This window comes from Bidens hawaiensis, unplaced genomic scaffold (genome assembly GCF_021521415.1).
Source record: "Bidens hawaiensis isolate Kalapana, Puna unplaced genomic scaffold, B.hawaiensis_p1.1 tig00013505_1, whole genome shotgun sequence".
Taxonomy (NCBI): Eukaryota; Viridiplantae; Streptophyta; class Magnoliopsida; order Asterales; family Asteraceae; genus Bidens; species Bidens hawaiensis.
In genome coordinates, this window is record NW_027492146.1 from 660095 (window position 1) to 678722 (window position 18628).

At 34.3% G+C, this 18628-nt stretch overlaps 2 protein-coding genes across 2 annotated transcripts; one reads left to right on the forward strand and one right to left on the reverse strand.

The window, feature by feature from the left end:
- The first annotated feature begins 1748 nt into the window (after positions 1 to 1748).
- On the forward strand, positions 1749 to 3875 carry LOC143544278 (F-box protein SKIP14-like). Its single transcript, XM_077036412.1, has 2 exons — positions 1749 to 2524; positions 3201 to 3875. Exons 1-2 carry the CDS (start codon positions 1769 to 1771, stop codon positions 3666 to 3668), a joined length of 1224 nt encoding a protein of 407 aa, XP_076892527.1. The 5' UTR covers positions 1749 to 1768; the 3' UTR covers positions 3669 to 3875.
- Positions 3876 to 5390: 1515 nt separating this feature from the next.
- LOC143544279 (uncharacterized) lies at positions 5391 to 6403 on the reverse strand. Its single transcript, XM_077036413.1, has one exon. It carries the CDS (start codon positions 6317 to 6319, stop codon positions 5405 to 5407), a length of 915 nt encoding a protein of 304 aa, XP_076892528.1. The 5' UTR covers positions 6320 to 6403; the 3' UTR covers positions 5391 to 5404.
- Positions 6404 to 18628: the final 12225 nt, after the last annotated feature.

The following is an 18628-nucleotide window of genomic DNA, read 5'->3' on the forward strand; positions in this document are numbered from 1 at the left end:
AATGAGGTGTTGCAAGACATTAATGACAGATTTTTGGCGTTATTTCCAGGAGAGAAAGTTGAACACCTCAGTTCTGATATTATAAATGAGTATGATACTGTTGGCCCTGGTTTTGATCCAACTTTACACTCATCGGATTTCCTATGCGGTTTAAAAATGTCTGGTTTGCCTAACCATGTATTGGTTCTAAGTCGGTGCGCTAATAATGTTACTAAGGAATGTTGATCAGAAGAACGATTTGTGCAACAAAACTAGATTGCAAGTAATTAATTTGGGTAGGCGCTTTATTGAAGTTAAAGTTACTTCAGGTACTAATATTGATTATCGCACTTATTAACTCGTAGTGGCCTAACCGATTCAGATAAGAAACTTCCGTTTCAACTGAAGAGAAGACAGTTTCCAGTTGCAGTTTGTTTTGTAATGACCGTTAACAAAAGTCAAAGGTCAGTCTCTGGCAAGAGTTGACATACATTTCAAAAACTCTGTGTTTATACATGGACAACTTTATGTAGCTTTATTAAGATTGAATAGTAGAGTCGGTATTAAAATGCTTATATTAGACAAGAAAGGTAAAGCTACAAATAAAATAAGAAATATGGTTTATAAGGAAGTCTTTATTAGCTTATGAATTTTACATTTTCAACTTTTGATTATGTTTCTAAAGATTATAATTTGAATGTTATTTTAGTTTATCTCTATGTTTTACAATCATTTGTTTCGTACCAATATTATTTACAACCTGAAGTATGTTGTCGTCCCAAAAAATATAAAACAACTTATGTTGTCATTTAAATTACATGTATTTATTAGACAATTTTAATATTTCCCCCGTGTTGTACACGAGTCAATAAACTAGTTATATAACAAAATACCCGGACAAGTATTACTGGCGAAGCGCAAAAATAGATGGTCTCGTACTCCCGCCACATGAACTAGTAAAACACTAATAACCGGACACGTGTCGGTTTCCACCTCTTCACATCATAAAAATAATAATATTATTTTTTTTTTATTTTTTTTTGAATGTTTAAGCTTGCCTCCTACTATTTACAATAAACCGCCATTGTCAGAGATCCAACCTACACCTCTCACCCAAAGGCCTAAGCCTTTACCATCCCACCAAAGTGGAGATGGCAATATTATTATTTTTACATTACATTTACATTCCACCACTTTCTCTTTCTAAAAATCACCCCAAATTGTTCGATTACGTCATCTGCATTCATGATTCGCCGGTCATTGAGTGGATTTTGGTTCTTTTGAAGGTTAATTTGACGTATTGTGTTAATAATTAGGTTATTATGATTCGTGATTCGGTAATTGATTGATTCACGTCACCGGAGATTTAGGTTATTTTGATTCGCCGGAATATTCTGTCCGATCCGTTTATTCGGATTGATTGATTTTTGTCCGTCAATTTGGTGATTTTAGGTTATATCAGGTTAATTAGGTTAAATGGTAAGGCGTTATGATTAGTTGATTTGTTATCTGTACAGTGTATCCGGTATACAAGAAACTTTTGTGAGATTTTTGGCGCGTTTTTTTTAGGTTTGCCCAAAAATTAGGGTTTTGATGTTGAAAACTCGGTGCGTATGCGGTTCGGTTATGTTTAGGGATAGGTGAATAAGGTAATCGTCGGAAAAGCGAATCGGAAAGTCGAAAAAAGTAAAAGAAGAAAAAATTAGGGTTTCGTTGAATTCGGTTTCGTTTCGAATTTGTTTTGGTTTTGTTTCGGTTTTGTTCGGTATTTCTATTAGGGTTATAGAGAATGACATTGAATTTTTCGCAACGTCCGACTTTCCTGGCGTGTACGTTTGAAGATAATATGGTCCATGAGGAAGCACATGATCGGTTTGGTAACCGGAGAGAGATAGGTGATAAGGGTGGTTCGGTGGATTCTGTTTCGAAAGATATTATTGATTTGTTGCCGTCAGATCCGTTTGGGATGGATATTGATATTAGCACGACGTTTACCGCCATCACGGGATGGCTTGGTGACTTGGAGCTTGAGTATGGGGATTATATGAGGAACACGATGGTGAATCATAAAGAGGATTACGGGTTGTTTGCGGGTTTTAGTTTCTTTTGGAACAGTGCTATGAAGTTTCAGTCGTTTCCGATGGCGTTTCATGATCAGCAAAATAAGGGTTTTGATAGTGTAGGTGAAGATGTTTTTGTTATGGAATCTGAAGAATATGTTAATGAGTTTGCTACTTGTCCTGATGTTAATGGAGGTGAGCCTCATGATGCTTTTGTTCTAGCTCTTGGTTATATGGGAACTAAGGATCTTCTTACGGTGGAGTGTGTTTGTAGATCTTTGTGTTATACTGTTCGTAACGATTCTCTTTTATGGAGAAATCTGTACATTGATCAGCCATTGAATGAGAGAATTTCTGATGATGTTCTTGTGCGGTTAACTAATCGTGCTGAAGGTAATCTTCAGTTTTTAAGCCTAATTAAATGCCCAAAGATCACGGATGATGGCTTGAGGCGTGTATTGGAAACAAATCCAAAATTGACAAAGGTACATAATTTCTGTATTGGTATATTTTTGTCGTATTTAAATATTTAATATTGTATGAAGACTATTCCTTTTAATTTAATTTGGCCTTTAAATAGAATGCCTACATTTAGTCATCTTGAAATATCTTCTTTCCATTATTTTGAATTCAATGTGTGAATAGCCTACTTGTTTCGGATAATATGCTATTTATTTAGAAGACAGAAGATGCTACATGCGTTTTCTTTGAAATATTTTCTTTCCTTTTTTTTAATTCAATGCGTGAATGGTATACTTGTTTTGGTTAACATGTTATTTATTTAGAAGACAAAAGACACTACATGTGTTTTTCTTTTCTTTTTTCAAAATGCAAACTGTTGGATTTATGTCAATTGAGTTAGGATAAATGAATAATATTTGATATTCCTTTGACCATCATAAGTACATCAACAAGTGCAACGCTATGTTGACAAGATTTTATGATTTTGATTAACCTTTTTTAGCTTAAATGATGTATTTTAACTGCGAGGCTCCGGTTTTGATTGCGTCAACATATTAATGTTAAAACTATTTTCGAAAAAAGGATTTGTTTATGGGACTGATCAACTTGCATACAATAGTTACTGTATAAGACTGCCATCCTATATATTTGTTTAATTTGTTGTAGTTTTTCTTATATTGCCATTATCTTTAAATGTAGTTATTCATTCCTGGATGCACGAGACTCAGTATAGACGGTATTTTGAACAATTTGAAGGCTTTCAACTCAAGCACAGAAACTGGTGGTATAAAACATATAAGAACAGGTGGATTTTACGGCATTACACTTGATCATTTTAAACAGTTGAATAACTTGTTGGGAGCTGATAAAAGCAAGAGCGTTCCACATCATTATCACTGTGCAAAATTGTACTCACAGTGTGATGATGATCGATCTATAGATGTTGAAATATGCCCTAGATGCCAGAATTTGAGACTTGTATATGACTGTCCAGCTGGCGGGTGCCAGCCGAAAGATCAATGCAGGGCTTGCATAATCTGCATTCCGAGGTGTGCTGAATGTGGGCGCTGTGTGCATAATAGTGAATATGAAGAAACGTTTTCGTTGGAGTATCTTTGTTCAGAATGTTTGAAACAGTTGCCTAGCTGCCAAGAGCCACATGGCTAGGTTGACCATGTCAACGCTAAATCCAAGGTGAAAAAAGCCCATGTCGGTTTGTTGATTGAAAGACGAAAAAGGCAACACAAATACACGAATGTTGGATAAAAAGAGAGTGATTGCTAATGGAGGTCATGGTTAGGGTTCCATGACCGTAGAATGGAGAAAAAAACCTCAAAAGCCCGCGTCGGTTTGTTGATTGACAGACGGAAAAGGCAACACAAATACATGAGTGTTGGATAAGAAGAGGAGTGATTGCTAATGGATGTCATGGTCAGGGTTCCATGACCATAGGATGCTCTAATGAGTCATGACGGTACAACCCGTCTTCTTAAATGGCCACAGCGACGCCGTTTGGTTTGAGGTCTGGCGCTAATGTGGGTCCAGAGATCCAGGATCGGGTCTACAACAAGATTGAGCTGGCCTGGTTCGCGATTATGGTCGGCTGACCGCATTTGAAGGTGTTTGGAGACTTATGCTGGTTCTCTATGTTCGGTTATTACATCGAGTCCACCGAGTTTATGTGCTTATGTTTTACAGAAGTGTTTGTATTTTGATAGTATATCTTCTTAGGCATTCTGGTTTGTGACAATAATGCATGTACGTGCAATGTTATTACATCATATTACATATGGTAGTTTTATAATTATTAAAGTGTGATCTTTGCCAAAAGATATGACATTGTATCATGTATTGAGAAGAGATGTGTGTATTTTAAACATGCAAATTTTAATAAATATCTAGGGTCTCATTCAAAGGTATTTATAACATGTAATAATTCTTTTAAATATATAATATTTTATTAAACTAAACCTATATAGAACAAAATTGTTGCAAAGTCAATAAACCATGATACATTCAAAATCTTTTTGTCAAATTGATATTGGTATCAACAAATTCACAAATGAAAACAAAATGAATCATCTTTGTTGGTCATTCAAGATCCTCACAACAAAGTTAACATATGAATGAATCAAGAAATACAATCTACAAACACCATAACTTAATTATTTATCAGATTTCTTTCCAATATTCTTCATCCAAGCAAGGGTGAAAATTGACTTCATTGTCGCACCTTTACCCTTCACAGACCCATCTTTCGCCTTCTTATTCTTGTTCGTGTTCTTCTCGTTAGCCGGGGGATCTTGCACCGGGTCCCACTGATCTGCCCATGATGTTTCCTTTGACCCGGAAAGATCCATTTTTCGTCTCTTTTTATTTATTTTTACCTAAAGATTGTGATTTGATGCAAAAGTTTTAGGCCTATAATCTAAACCTGAGGTTAAGAAAACTTTAAATGTAATCCAATCATTTAACTGTTGGCTTTTATTGTTCAACAGATTTTGACTTGTTCTTGATTAAAGTCAACACGGGTCAAAGTCAAACTTTGAAATCTAAATTCATGCTTTGCCTTACAATCCTATAACATAAAAATAAGTTGAAAATTCAAAACTAAAAATAATTTAAGACTTTGACCTGGTCTCAATAAAACTTCAAAGGCTAAAATCTTGCAGATCAAATGGGCTGGGCCAGGTCGGGTCAACGAACAGACCCTTTTTTATTCTAATTTTTCAAGTTTATAAATAATCAGCTTGATAGATACCGATTGCGAATTTATACTATTACAATAATGTATAAAGGAATTTATCAGTGACCCGTTTTCTTTTTGGTTAAATCTTTTAGTTCATCCCATTTGACCCGTTAGACATAAAACAAAATCGAAAACGGCCCGTTTCTATGAATTATTACCTGAAGTACTCAATATGGCCTGCAATATCTCTACATAACAGCTTTGACCTGTTCGCCAACTCCATACTTTTACGGATCACCAAGCCCGTTTGCTGATGTGTAGACGTCGGTTCATATTTCTTAGCTTCCACCTCATTTCCCATAGCCAAAGCTTCTTTCGCAGGGACCACATTTTCCCACCAAAATTCGCGTAATATCCCGTGAATCAACGACCAATATTCTCGATCTCTACAAACACGAAATATAGTACTCCCGTTTAACGTCCAACAATACAAATCGACCCAATTTCTATCCAAAACTTCCATCTGACCCTGAACTTGAGGCATGTAGTAATAAGGCATTTTGGTCCAAGGCAAAGCTAATTCGGGCTTCCCTTTATTAAACGGGCATTTCACTTCAAGAATCCCTAGATTCGGAAAACACCCGAGAAGCCCGTCTGGTGATGCACCGATCCAATCAAACTTGCTTTGCGAATGCGTAGCAAATCCTAATAAACTCACTTCACGACCCGTTATGTTTTTATAACTTTCAATGGCTTTTAGCTCGTTATTCACGCCCCATTCCATGGCCCGTATTGCCTCTGGTATGATCATGGATTCCATATCTGTAACAAACACTTTCTCATGCCAAAGCTCATATCTTCTTTTCCCTTTCCAAAAACCGAGTGCGGTGCTAAACGCGCTAGTGGTTAACTTGTCCCTTCGAAGGGCAAACCATTCTTCTGACCGTTGGGCCGGTGTGTCTGACGGGGAGAGTTGACAAGTCAAAGTCAACGGTATAGAGCGTGAAACTAGTGAGGTCAATGCAGGATTATGCAGCTGTGTGAAACCGTTAAGCTGCGAAATCTTTCTTCCTGAGAAGTGAATTGGTGGTGGTTTATGGCAGATGCTGGTGATGCAGGCGTTGGTCATTTTGTATTCTGCAAGAAATGGATTCTATCAATTATATGGATCAATCAACAAGCAATTATGATTAGGGCTGTAAATGATCCGAACAAGACCTCATTCAAGTTCGTCCAATAAGCTTTTATCTGAAAAGCGAAACGCTTCACGAATAACTAACCGGACGAAGTTTTTGTCCGTGTTCGTTCATTAAAGAAATGAACTTATTCATGAAAGGTTCACAAACACAAATGAACGAACATAAACAACGACTTACTTGATTTGACTAACCGAGTGGCCAACGTAAAAGGTTTAAGTTAATTTTACATATAAATTATCACATAATACTCCCATATTTTCGCTTTATAGTCATAAATTTGCTTAAACCTATATGATGAGATTAAATAATCATTAAAAAATATTTAAGACCTTTAATGAACACAACTGAACGAACACAAATGAACACATTAAAAATCATCAATGTTTGTTTGTTTAATGAACACATAAGCAAACAAACATCGATGAACACATTATCAAATTTTCACGAACATGGCCTCTGTTCGAGTTCGTTCATTTATTAAACGAACTTCACGCCAAACAGTTTTCCGAACGTTCAGTTCGATTACAGTAGGAGTGCAAAGAGCTGAGCTGCTGCCGAGCTACTCAAGCTGAGGTCAGACTCGTCTAAAGTTCTTCTCAAAATATATAAAAATATTAAAAAACATATATAACTTAAGTAATAATTAATAAATAAGCCTGAGTTTGAAAAAACGAGTCTACAGCCCTAATAAATGATTCAGTGTGTGATTTCACAAACAGTTGTGAGAAAACCAAATGAAACCATCAATGCTTCAAATAATAATAATAATAATAATAAAAACAGATCTACAATACTCCTGAATTATAATGAATCAATTTACGAATAAGAGAAACCCTAAAAACATGAAATAATACAAAATCAAAGCGTAATTGAGGAGCTAACCTGTTAATTAATTAATAATAATAATAATACGTCATTGATGATTGCAATATTAATGTGTGAGCTGCTGCAAAATTTCGTTGGATAAAAAAGACGATGGGTGTTACATAGTCAATTTCTTCATTACGTACAACCACTAATGCACTACAAGTTTTTAAAGCATCAAATAATATGTTTATATTATATGTTTGAACTAATTAATTCACAAGAGGTCACGTGGCGCAATGGTAGCGCGTCTGACTCCAGATCACAAGGTTGCGTGTTCGATTCACGTCGGGCTCAAATCGCATAATAATGATCCTAATTTTTTATTACCCAGTAACGGGTCATCGAGTAGACGAATGGTTGATGTGGTTCTTAGGTTATGTTGGGCAAATAACTTGGTTTACTAAACCGTAACCAAATTAACTGAATCCATTAATTAATCGATGGTTCGGTTTAGTCACAAGTCACAACTAATTAACTGTTTGGTTATGTATTTACTACTTAGTTTAGTCACATTACGAATAACCGAACCACTTAAAGATATGTGAGTGTGTATATATGTACACATTGGATTCTTCCTGATTAGTTTTTTTATTTCTTTAACCGAATTAAGCAACCCTTAACTACATTAATTAAACCGAATAGTTAACCGATGGTTCAGTTAAGTCATAACTGATTAGCCCAAAATTATGGTTCGGTTGTGGCTATAGTGTATGGCATAACGATTAACCAAACCGCTTAATGCTTATAGATAGATATATGTGCGTGGCTGTGCATAGTTAGTATTCTTTTTCTTGTTGGAGTCTTGAGTCTTCATAGAGAAACCTAACTCATTTCTTTATGCTTTTTGCAAGTCATCTTTAATGTAATTATTATTATACATTTCTTGTTTTTAGGATATGTAGAATAAAGTGATTAGGAACACTTAATGTAACTTATTAACCTAAAACAAGTGCCTCCACATCATAGAAAAAGAACCACTGCCATTATGTTTAAAACATCAGTGTTGAAATTGTCCAAGTAAAAGTAATGCTTCATTATCAAATGGAGTTATCACCCAAATGTCTTTAGTGTATGGCATTGTCATTAACCGAATCGAGTGTCTATGTTTCTACACACTGAAATCTTCCCGACTAGTCAACCAAAGTGAATAATTAATCGATGGTTAAGTTAAGCCATAACTGATTAACCGAAAATTGTGGTTCAGTTATGGCTTTAGAGTATGGCATAACGATTAACCGAACTGCTTAATGCCTATACATATACGTTTGGTAGACATTGGATTCTTCCTGATTAGTGTTTTTTTTCTCTTTTGGAGTCTTCATAGAGAAATCTAACTCATTCTTTTATGCTTTTTTCAAGTCATCTTTAATTAGGTTATACATTTCTTGGTTATTAGGTTATGTAGAGAATAAAGTGATTATACTAATGTAATTTGAACCACTGGCATTTGGATCATTATACTAATCCAGGAAAGCTAGACAACTTAATTAAGGTTTGTAAGCATCATCATATGTTTAAAACATTAGTGTCAAAAATATCCAAGTAAAAGTTATATATACTTGACAGTTTCAACACTGATGTTTCATAATCAAAGGGAGTTAAACACCCTTTGATTATGAAGTTACTTGACTCATCAAAGTTTGTTTAAATGTATTATAACAATCTAACCTCAACTTACTTGAGTTAATCATTCAGCTTATTTGAATTTTATAATTTTAAAGTTTAAATTTACAGTTTAACCGCTCCTATTTTAATTTAGTTAAACAGCACACGACCTGATCCAAATAGCGGACGATCCAAAAATTCTAACGTTTGATGGTGAAAAGTCTTAACACCTAAAAAAGGGACCACATTGGAAAAAATCTTGAGTCCGCCACTAGCCGAGCTCGAGCTTTGTGTAAGTTAAACGAGTCAAGCTCGAGCCTACTCGAGCTCAGGCACGGCTTGGAAGTTGGATCATTTAATGTGTATACATTACTTTTAGTAATTGCAATAATATTTTTTGAACTTTTAGTCAATTGCATTGCATGAGACTTCCTTGTAGTTCACAAAAGTGAGTTACTGCTTTCCATTCAATTACTCCAAGTATCCCTTTTGAACCCAAATTCCTTTCGTGTAATTAACGATATTCTCAATCACCACTATTTATTCATGCATTCCGTTCTCGTCTTCATTCGCTAAACATCAATCTATCAGTCTCTTCTTTTTACAGTTTCCTAATCCAACTTGCTGAAGTCAATACTACTCTCCAGCAGGTATGTCTCTTGTTTATGGAGTTTTTGATTCATTCAGATGATTAATATTCTGAAGGAAATAAGTGAATATGAAATATAAGTACTAATAACAAAAAAATGCTTACATTATATTAAACCTTTTTAGTTCCAGCACAGGCACAGGGGTGTTTAGTAAATTTGATTTCTACTATTCGAATTCGGTTTTTAAAATTTGAATTCGAGTCTAACGAATTCACGATTTTCAGCTCAATTCGATTTGAATTCACGATTTTCAGCTCAATTCGATTCGAATTCAAATTATACACACACTTTTTATTTTTATACACACACACACATATTCTATTCGTTGAACGCCCCTATATTCCAACATGATTTAGACATAGTAAACATCCCTGCTTTTGGGAAATATATGGTGTTTCTTTTTACATGCATCATATCCTAAGTTTTAGAAAAGTGATCATATGACTAAGTAGGATATGCCCGGTGTAAAGCAGTATGACGTCTTTTGGTTAAGCTAAAACATCACATAATATGCTACAGAAGTTTATTTTCTGCATTATTCGTATTACTTATATTTTGGTTAAGCTAAAGCATCATAGAAAAGTTAGAAACGATATATTCCTTTCCTATCTTCATTGACCAAAGCGTTAATCCTTTTTATTGGAAGTTAATCCTAACTAGTCATTATGTGAAAGTCATAGGCCGGGGTGAACAGTACAAGAGTTTTGAGGTATGTTTAATTTATGAGTATGCTTGTCGGTTTAGTAGCAGCACAACTTGTTGCCCATTTGTCTTTGGTATTGATGTAAACACTACTTTGTATTAAAATATATCTCTAAAATTTACAGGTTTTCTAAAAAAAATGCATGTTTATGAAGTTGTTTGAATTATAAATATTACAAGTTAATTTGAGCAATAGTATATTTAAAACATTATTTAATATAAATAGATATGTTAGGGGTCATTGTAATTTCCAAGAATTATTAGAAACCAAAAGAGTCGATCTTGGTTGAGATCAAATTCTATGTTCGTGTTTTCTTGGGCCCGATTTCCAACATATGGTTTCTTTTTAGAAAAAAAAAGAAGAAAGCTTATTATTATATGAGGATATTTGTGGTTATGTGAGTTTTGTAACAAATGTATTTGTATATAATGTAGTTGCAATGGAACAGCTTAAGCATTTCCTTCACGAGCATATGCTACACCTTGTCCAATTACAGCCTGTCCACGACGATAAAAACTCAGACGAAGAAGATAATGATGATGAAGATGAATATAAAGATGAAGGTCGTATTGTGGTGGAAGAGGATTTTGGCATATGCAAGATGTGTAAGGAAGAGATCTATCCATTTCATCTATGCTACTACACCTGCAACGATTGCGACTACTCTCTACACAATTTCTGCGTAGAACTGCATAAAACCCAACAAAACCACCCACTACATCCCGGCCACAGAATTAGATTGAATTTGAACAAGAGCCGTCACACACGGACGTGTTTAATTTGTAAGCAAAAAAAGAACGACAGGTACTATTGTTTAGACTGCGAATTCACCATGGACATTATTTGTGCAACCATGTATGCACAGAACAGTGGCGGATCTAGAAAAAAATCTCAGGGGTAACCTAATTTTTTTTAACCGACGGGCGATAGCGGACCATAATTATTTTCATAGGGATTAGATATTTACTCTATGTGCATGTCTAATAAACTATTCGGTTTGGGTCGGGTCGAATCATATTTTCATTTGTATCATTGAGGGCGCACATACCACCGATCATATTTTGTTATTTTTTCGAACAGCTATTTGGATCATTGACCGACCACGGGTGGGTCGAATCATATTATTATCACATATAATCATTTGTTCATCTAGCTTTTTATTTCATAAAAAAATATGTTTATATATTATAAACCTTATTTCTATACATGGTAAGCGTTAGGAAAACGTCATTAAATATTCATAAATTATCAACTAAAAAATAAAGCAATAAAAACGAAAGTAAAAATAAATAAATTCAACCCATAAAGAAACCAAAATTTGGTTTATTAATCTGTATCTAATTTGACTAGTCAATTATCTCTAGTCCAAGTGATTAGGACAATTCATTCAAATATTTCGATTCTCATCTATAGACGGGTTTCTTCCTAAAGATGAAATGAAAACGATCTAGTGGATCAGTAGCCTATCAGTAATTCAAATTAGATGTTAAAAAAATTATTTTAACTAATATTAATAAGAAAATGTTAAATTAAAAAAACAAAAGGAAAAAACATAAAGTTGACCATTGATAATATAGGCTATATCAATTTTACTTTTAAAGCTACACTCCCTATACTTACCTTTTATTTATTTATTACTATATTTAATTTAATTCATACCTTTTAAATAGGATTCTTCAACCTCCAACCCTTCATTTTAAGTTCCTACATCTTCTACAAATACACAGGAAATTTTCAGAGCCCATCTTCATTTTAGATCTACTTTGTCTCTAAGGGTATTCTAATACTTACTCAGGGTAACCTACACATAAAACGGAGAAAAAAGGAAAAAAATTACACTAATTTTACACTTCTCCGACAAAGTTGAGGGGTAACCCGGGCTACCCTTAAGCCTTATATAGATCCGCCCCTGGCACAGAAGATGGACCATCCAGGTCACCCTCACCAACTAAAGCGTGCTTTCGGTCCGATGATATCTTGTTGTATTGCTTGTGGTGATGAACATAGTGGGCCCTTCTACCATTGTACCATATGTTCTTGCTTCAAGATCCATTTGAGTTGCGCTTTACTTCCCGCCAAGTTACTTATCCAACAATCTACAAATGAGAATTTCAGCCATTCTCATTTACTTACCCTTTCCTATTCCTTTCCTTATATTGACTTAAAGGCTAAGTGTGACATTTGTCAATTTCGGATTATTTTATACTTGTATTCTTAATGTAAACCCGACCCGTTTTGTATCCCGAACCTTTCGATATTATCAAAATGATGAATTTTATGTTACATATTTGTTTTATAGTTATTGGATCTAATATACACTCTTTAAAACTAATCTTTCATTTTAACTAACTTCTCAATACTTAAAGCTTGATGTTACAACATATATATAATATACACTCCTTGTTTACCTTCGGTCTTTCATTTCTCCGGTCTCGGCCGGTTGAAATGTCGGGCTAGTAAGGCAAGGTTACATGGAGGCCTTTGTAGTCCTTGTTTATATATTTAACAAATCTAACCATATAACTTGTTATATTTGCTTAACTTCTGCATATTTTAGTTTATTGTTCATATTTGTCAAGTTCCATGGTATTGGGTATGTGGTGACTAGCCTCGTTTTCATCCCGAGTTGAGAACCGAACCAAAAACCGAACTTTTGTTTAAAAGCTTTATTGTTAACTTTTTGAATGTAAAACTTGAGTATTATTATTTATAAGTTCCATGGTAATTGGGTATGTGGTAACCATCCTCGGTCTTATTCCGAGTCAAGGACCGAACCAAAAAAACCGAACTAAACCGAGTTCACTCGCTTAAGACACACAAGTGTGTTTTTAGCCACCAAAACTCATATTTTTCTTCAAGATTATATTTTAAATCAATTTTAGTTAATTTCTAAACATACTTGTCATATCGGTAACCAACTTGATCTTATAACAATTCGGACCGATAAAGTCGTATACTCGCTTAACGAACGTTAAGGTTCTTCACAATAGAACTACATACTTGGTTAAGTCTATTTTGATTTTATTGAGTTATATCATAACATTTATTATTTTGGGAAGTTAACTTTGAGCTTGGTCAATTATCAAGTCTCGAACCGACAAACCCGAACACTCGTTTAAACCTCGTTTTGGTATTCATATAACCAAGGGTTTTGCAATATTGCATTTTAACCCACATTATTACTTAACATAGGTTGAGTAAAAAAAAAAGAAAAAAAAAACTAATGAATAGAATACCGAGACCTGGTTTCGAGTAAACGTATTTTATAAAACTCGTTTCTTTAATTTCTCAAGTATTTACATTTTAAATCCTAAACTTTATTTATTTACTTTATTTGTCATGTATTTTATTTTAAACCCTTCCAAGACTACCTACTAACACAAGACCCTTTTAATATAGGTATTGCTCGGTAAACTGACCTCTCCGATTATTCACGACACTATCTTTCAAGTTACTTGTTAATGTGAGTACTTTTTCATCCCCCGTTTTTCATCTTTCGTTTTGGGGTGGCATTGCATACTTATTCAAATTCAAATGATTTATACTTGAGTCTTAAACCACAACACTTATTGTATATGTTTACTTAAATAAATGCTCGATTTGGTGTTATATGCTTTACATGATTATGTGCAAATTCTTGAATGCTAAGGCGGGTAGCCTCATCAAAGTATGATCATACGTTAATTCCGAGTATATATGGTATCCCCATATAGAAAGGTGTCGTCAATGTATTCTTATTGACGATTTCATTATTGTCGTTAACGTATTCTTATTGACAGTTTTATTATCTAAATTGTTGCTATTATTTATTGTTTTCATATACTAGCTGTGGATTTCATACGCTTGCTTTCATGCCAAAGACCCCTACAAACTTCTTAGGTTTGTTTGACTGTAAGATTTGTAGGTTACCTTGCAGTGGTTTTGCATATGGATGCACGCAATGTGAATATTATGTGGATGTCCATTGTGGCTTCATACCTGATGAAATCACACATGAAGCCCACCCTAACCATCTCCTATCAAGATTTAAAGCTTCATCTGCACCATATAGGCTTTGTAAGGCATGTAGGTGGGTTATAGATGGAACGGGGTATTATTGTCCCACTTGTGATTTCTATCTGCATGTGAATTGTGCTTTGTTATTACCTAGAACGATAAGGCACAAGTTCGATAAACATCCACTGACTCTGAGGTACTATCCCGCTGAGAACCATAGTAGCGAATACTTTTGTGAGATTTGTGAGGATGAGTTTAACCCGATCATTGCAGCACGTGTGCCTACTCTATGCACACTGCTTGTGCCCCCCTAAAGCTTCAGTGTGAGCGGTCTACACATTCCTTTAGCTGGAGTCCTATCTTTAAGTTTTTAAATGTCAAGTTTGGAAGGAGAATTAAGCTAAGAGATCGCCCTCACCTTGTCACCTTTGTACAAGGCATTAAGGATGGCGGCCGATGCATTAAGTGTCATGGAAAATTGAAGCTTAAAATGATCTTTAAGTGCTTCCAGTGCAAGTTTGCACTTGATGACTGTGGGTTATCATCTGTTCAAGAAACACCAGATACAAGTATCTAGTTTCTTCTTTTTTTTAATCTCTCATAATAACCAGCAATCAATCTGATGACTTTTGATGCCAAATTTTGATTGCAAATCTATGTAACAATCTCCTTTTTCATTCGCATGAGCTGATTTTAATGTATCGCTTACTTTTATTGTAATCTTAACGGTTTATAACATCCAATATAAATATAATTCAATTTATTTAAATACTTTCACTGATTAACCATAACACAGTAGTCATCATTTCGTTAATTAGCTAAAAAAGAAAACCAAATTCATTGCAAGACAAAGTCAAGTCGTTGATTGGTTGCTTAGTTTTAGGGAATGTTTGGGATTGCTTATGACAAAAAATTAAAATTAAAATACAGATTCAAGCTATCGGAAGAACAAGTCAAATTAGTGCCCAAAGTGGTTTTATAAATATTGTTAAATATATTTACCATTATTTGTTATTGATTTTCTTTTGTTTTTAACTCCAGAAAATCATAGTAGTGAGTAGTGACTAATGAATGATTTTCTCTGTGTTACTTATGGTGCTAGTTTTTCGTTATAACGGCTTCCTATTTTTCAGAACCTACTGCTTCAATTTTGGTCAGCTCTTGATGCTGCAACCCAAAATAAGCAGATAGATGTACAGATTATAGATTTTACGAAAACAAAAATCGAACCAAAATCCAAATTTCCTGGTTTCGGTCTAAATGCAAACTGAAAACCAAGTTTATGATTTGGTTCGGTTTTAGTTCGACTTTTTTTTTTGTTTAAACGGTTTCAAACTGAATAATGACCATATGACATTAGCTAGAAGATATCGAAATATATAGCTTATGTAAATACGAATCCCTTCAGCAACGCGCGAGTAAGGCGATTAGTTCAAACTATTTATCCCCAATTTGGCAGTAACGGCTAGTAAACAGACTCAGTTTCCAACTTGATACTTTCACCCCCTCCAGCTTTAAGAACTTGTTTAAAAACTAACCAGAACTTCATGAAGCCCACTTTAAAACAAGTAACCATGAGTTGACTTGGACTTTAACTTCCCACAGAATGTAAGTTACACGTGTTATCAAACGAACAGAAAGATAAACGTTTTAGATATATATGTGTGTGTAGACATTGAAAGATAAACGCGCGTTATCGGCAGTTAATGGCTAGTTAACAAACTCAGTTTCCAACTTGACACGTTCACCCCTCCAGCTTTAAGAACTCATTAAAAACTAACCAGAACTTCATGAACTATGAAGGAATGACAGAATCAGACCCTGTAATTTAAGTAACCCACCCGCTTTAAACAAGTAACCATGAGTTGACTTGGACTTTAACTTCTCACAGCATGTGACTGATGCGCGTTATCAAGCGAACAGAAAGAGAAACCCTTTTACAAATAATTAGAGTTTTAGTTATATGGCCTTTACTAGATCTGTTGACCTGCTAACTTTGACTCCATGTAATGCGCAGGTCAAAGTATATATATTGAGGTAGCATCCGTCTATCTTGCATCATTAGCAGGTAAATATGTGATCGGGATGACCATTGTTGTTGATGGGGGACTGTGGTTGAGCCGTCCACGTCGTCTACCAAAGTGGATTAACTGAACCGAGTTTGTGCGTATTGTACACATTGGATTCTTCCTTATTAGTCTTCTTTATTTCTTTAACTGAATTAACCAAACCGTAACTACATTAACCAAACCGAGCAATAAATCGATGGTTCAGCTAAGTCATAACTGATTAACCGAAAATTGTAGTTCGGTTATGGCTTTAGTATATGTCATAACGATTAACCGTTTAATGCGTATAGATAGATATGTTTGTGTGTAGACATTGGATTCTTCCTATAGAGAAATTTAAACTCATTTCTTTATGCTTTTTTCAAGTCTTCTTTAATGCAATTATATATATATATATTTCCTGGTATTTAGGTTATGTAGAATAAAGTGATTAGGAACTTAATGTAATTTATTAACCTGAACAAGTGCCTCCACATTATAGAAAAAGAACCCCTGCAATTAAGGTTTTTTCAGACTCAGCATATGAATAAAACTAGGCCCGTCGAGCCAAACGTTTAATGTACCGTTTGGCGGGAAGTTCGTTTATGTTCCTTTATCTTTGTTCAATGTTCATTTATGTTCGTGAACTATTAGTCTATATTTTAAATGAATGGACATAAACGAACACGAGCATACTCATTTTTTAAACGAACGAACATGAACACAAATATTTGTCCGATTAAGTGTTCGTGTTCATTTAAAGTTAAATGATCGTACATCAACATTCCCTTATACGTGTTGAAATTGTCTAAGTAAAGTTTTACTTGACAATTTCAACACTAATGCTTCATAATCAAATGGAGTAACACCCAAATGTCTATTAGGGGTGTTAAATCCCTTTGATTCTCAAAGTTTGTTTAAATGTATTAAAGCAATCGAACCTCAAGTTACGTGAGTATATCGATTCAGTTTAGATTTTTTTAATTTTGAAGTTTAAATTAACAGTTTAACCACCCATGTTTTAATTTGGCCGGACCGCACACGACCTGACCCAAATGACGACCGACCCAAAATTCTAACGTTTGGTGGTCAAAAGTCACCGAAAAAAATGGTCCGCCACTGGCTGAGCTCGAGCTTTTTGTAATTTGAAAACAACGTTTTAAAATTTCGGCCATTTTATACATTATGTTTAGTAATTTCAATAATATTTTTTGAAGTTTTGCATGAGCCAAGCTTATTCTTATTGCTCACAAAAGTGAGTTATTGCTTTAGACTCGATTACTCCAAGAATCCCTTTTGAACTCAAATTCCTTTAGTGTAATCAACAATATTCTCAATCACCACTATTTATTCATGCATTTGGTTCTCATCTTCATTCGCTAAACATCGATCTATCAGCCTCTTCTTAATTTTTACAGTTTCGTTATCCAATTTGCTAAGTCTCCTTTTCTGCAATACTACTCTCCAACAGGTGTGTCTCTTGTTTTTGAAGTTTTATTATTCATTTGGATGATTAATATTTAGACAACGGATAGGGGTGTGCAGGAAACTAAAAAACCAAACCAGATTAGAAACCGATAGTTCTGTTTTGATTTTTATTAAAAACCGAAATATCAGTTTTGGTTTAGTTTTGTCTTTTGTTGGAAAAAACCGATCAATTGAATTTCTTTTTCGTTGAATCGTATATGATTTATAAGCTTGGATGTTTGTTTTATTTTTAATGTTAATCGGTTATGTTTTGTTGATTTGGATTAGATTAAATCATTTGAATATAACTATCTTTTTTATTGACTCTTAATTATTGTAGGCCAAAATGCACGATATTGTATGAATTATTACTTTTTTCTTTAAAAATAGGCACGATTTCAAAATATCATTGGTCAAATTTCTTTTGTCTGAAATTAGCCCGATTAGAAAAGTCAAACAAAACCGAATTGAACCCGGAAACCCAAAATCGGAACCGGACGGTTTTGAACAAAAAAAACTGAAACTTCAGTTTTCAGTTATGTTTTAGCCCAAAACTGCACTGAACCACGCTAAGCACACCCCTAAAATGGAATCAAATTGTAAAAGAAAGAAACATGGATTCGAATTCAGTTTTTTAACTTCGAATTCAATTCAAATTCGAGTCCAACAGCAGTCATTTTATACATTACTTTTATTAATTTCAATAATATTTTTTGAACTTTTAGTCATTTGCATGAACCTTCATTAATGTTCACAAAAGTGAGTAATTGCTTTCCATTCAACTACTTTCGTGTAATCAACGATATTCCTAATCATCGCTATTTATTAGTATGCTTATCGGTTTAGTAGCGGCACAACTTGTTGCCCATTTGCCTTTTGTATTGATGTAAACACTATTTTGTA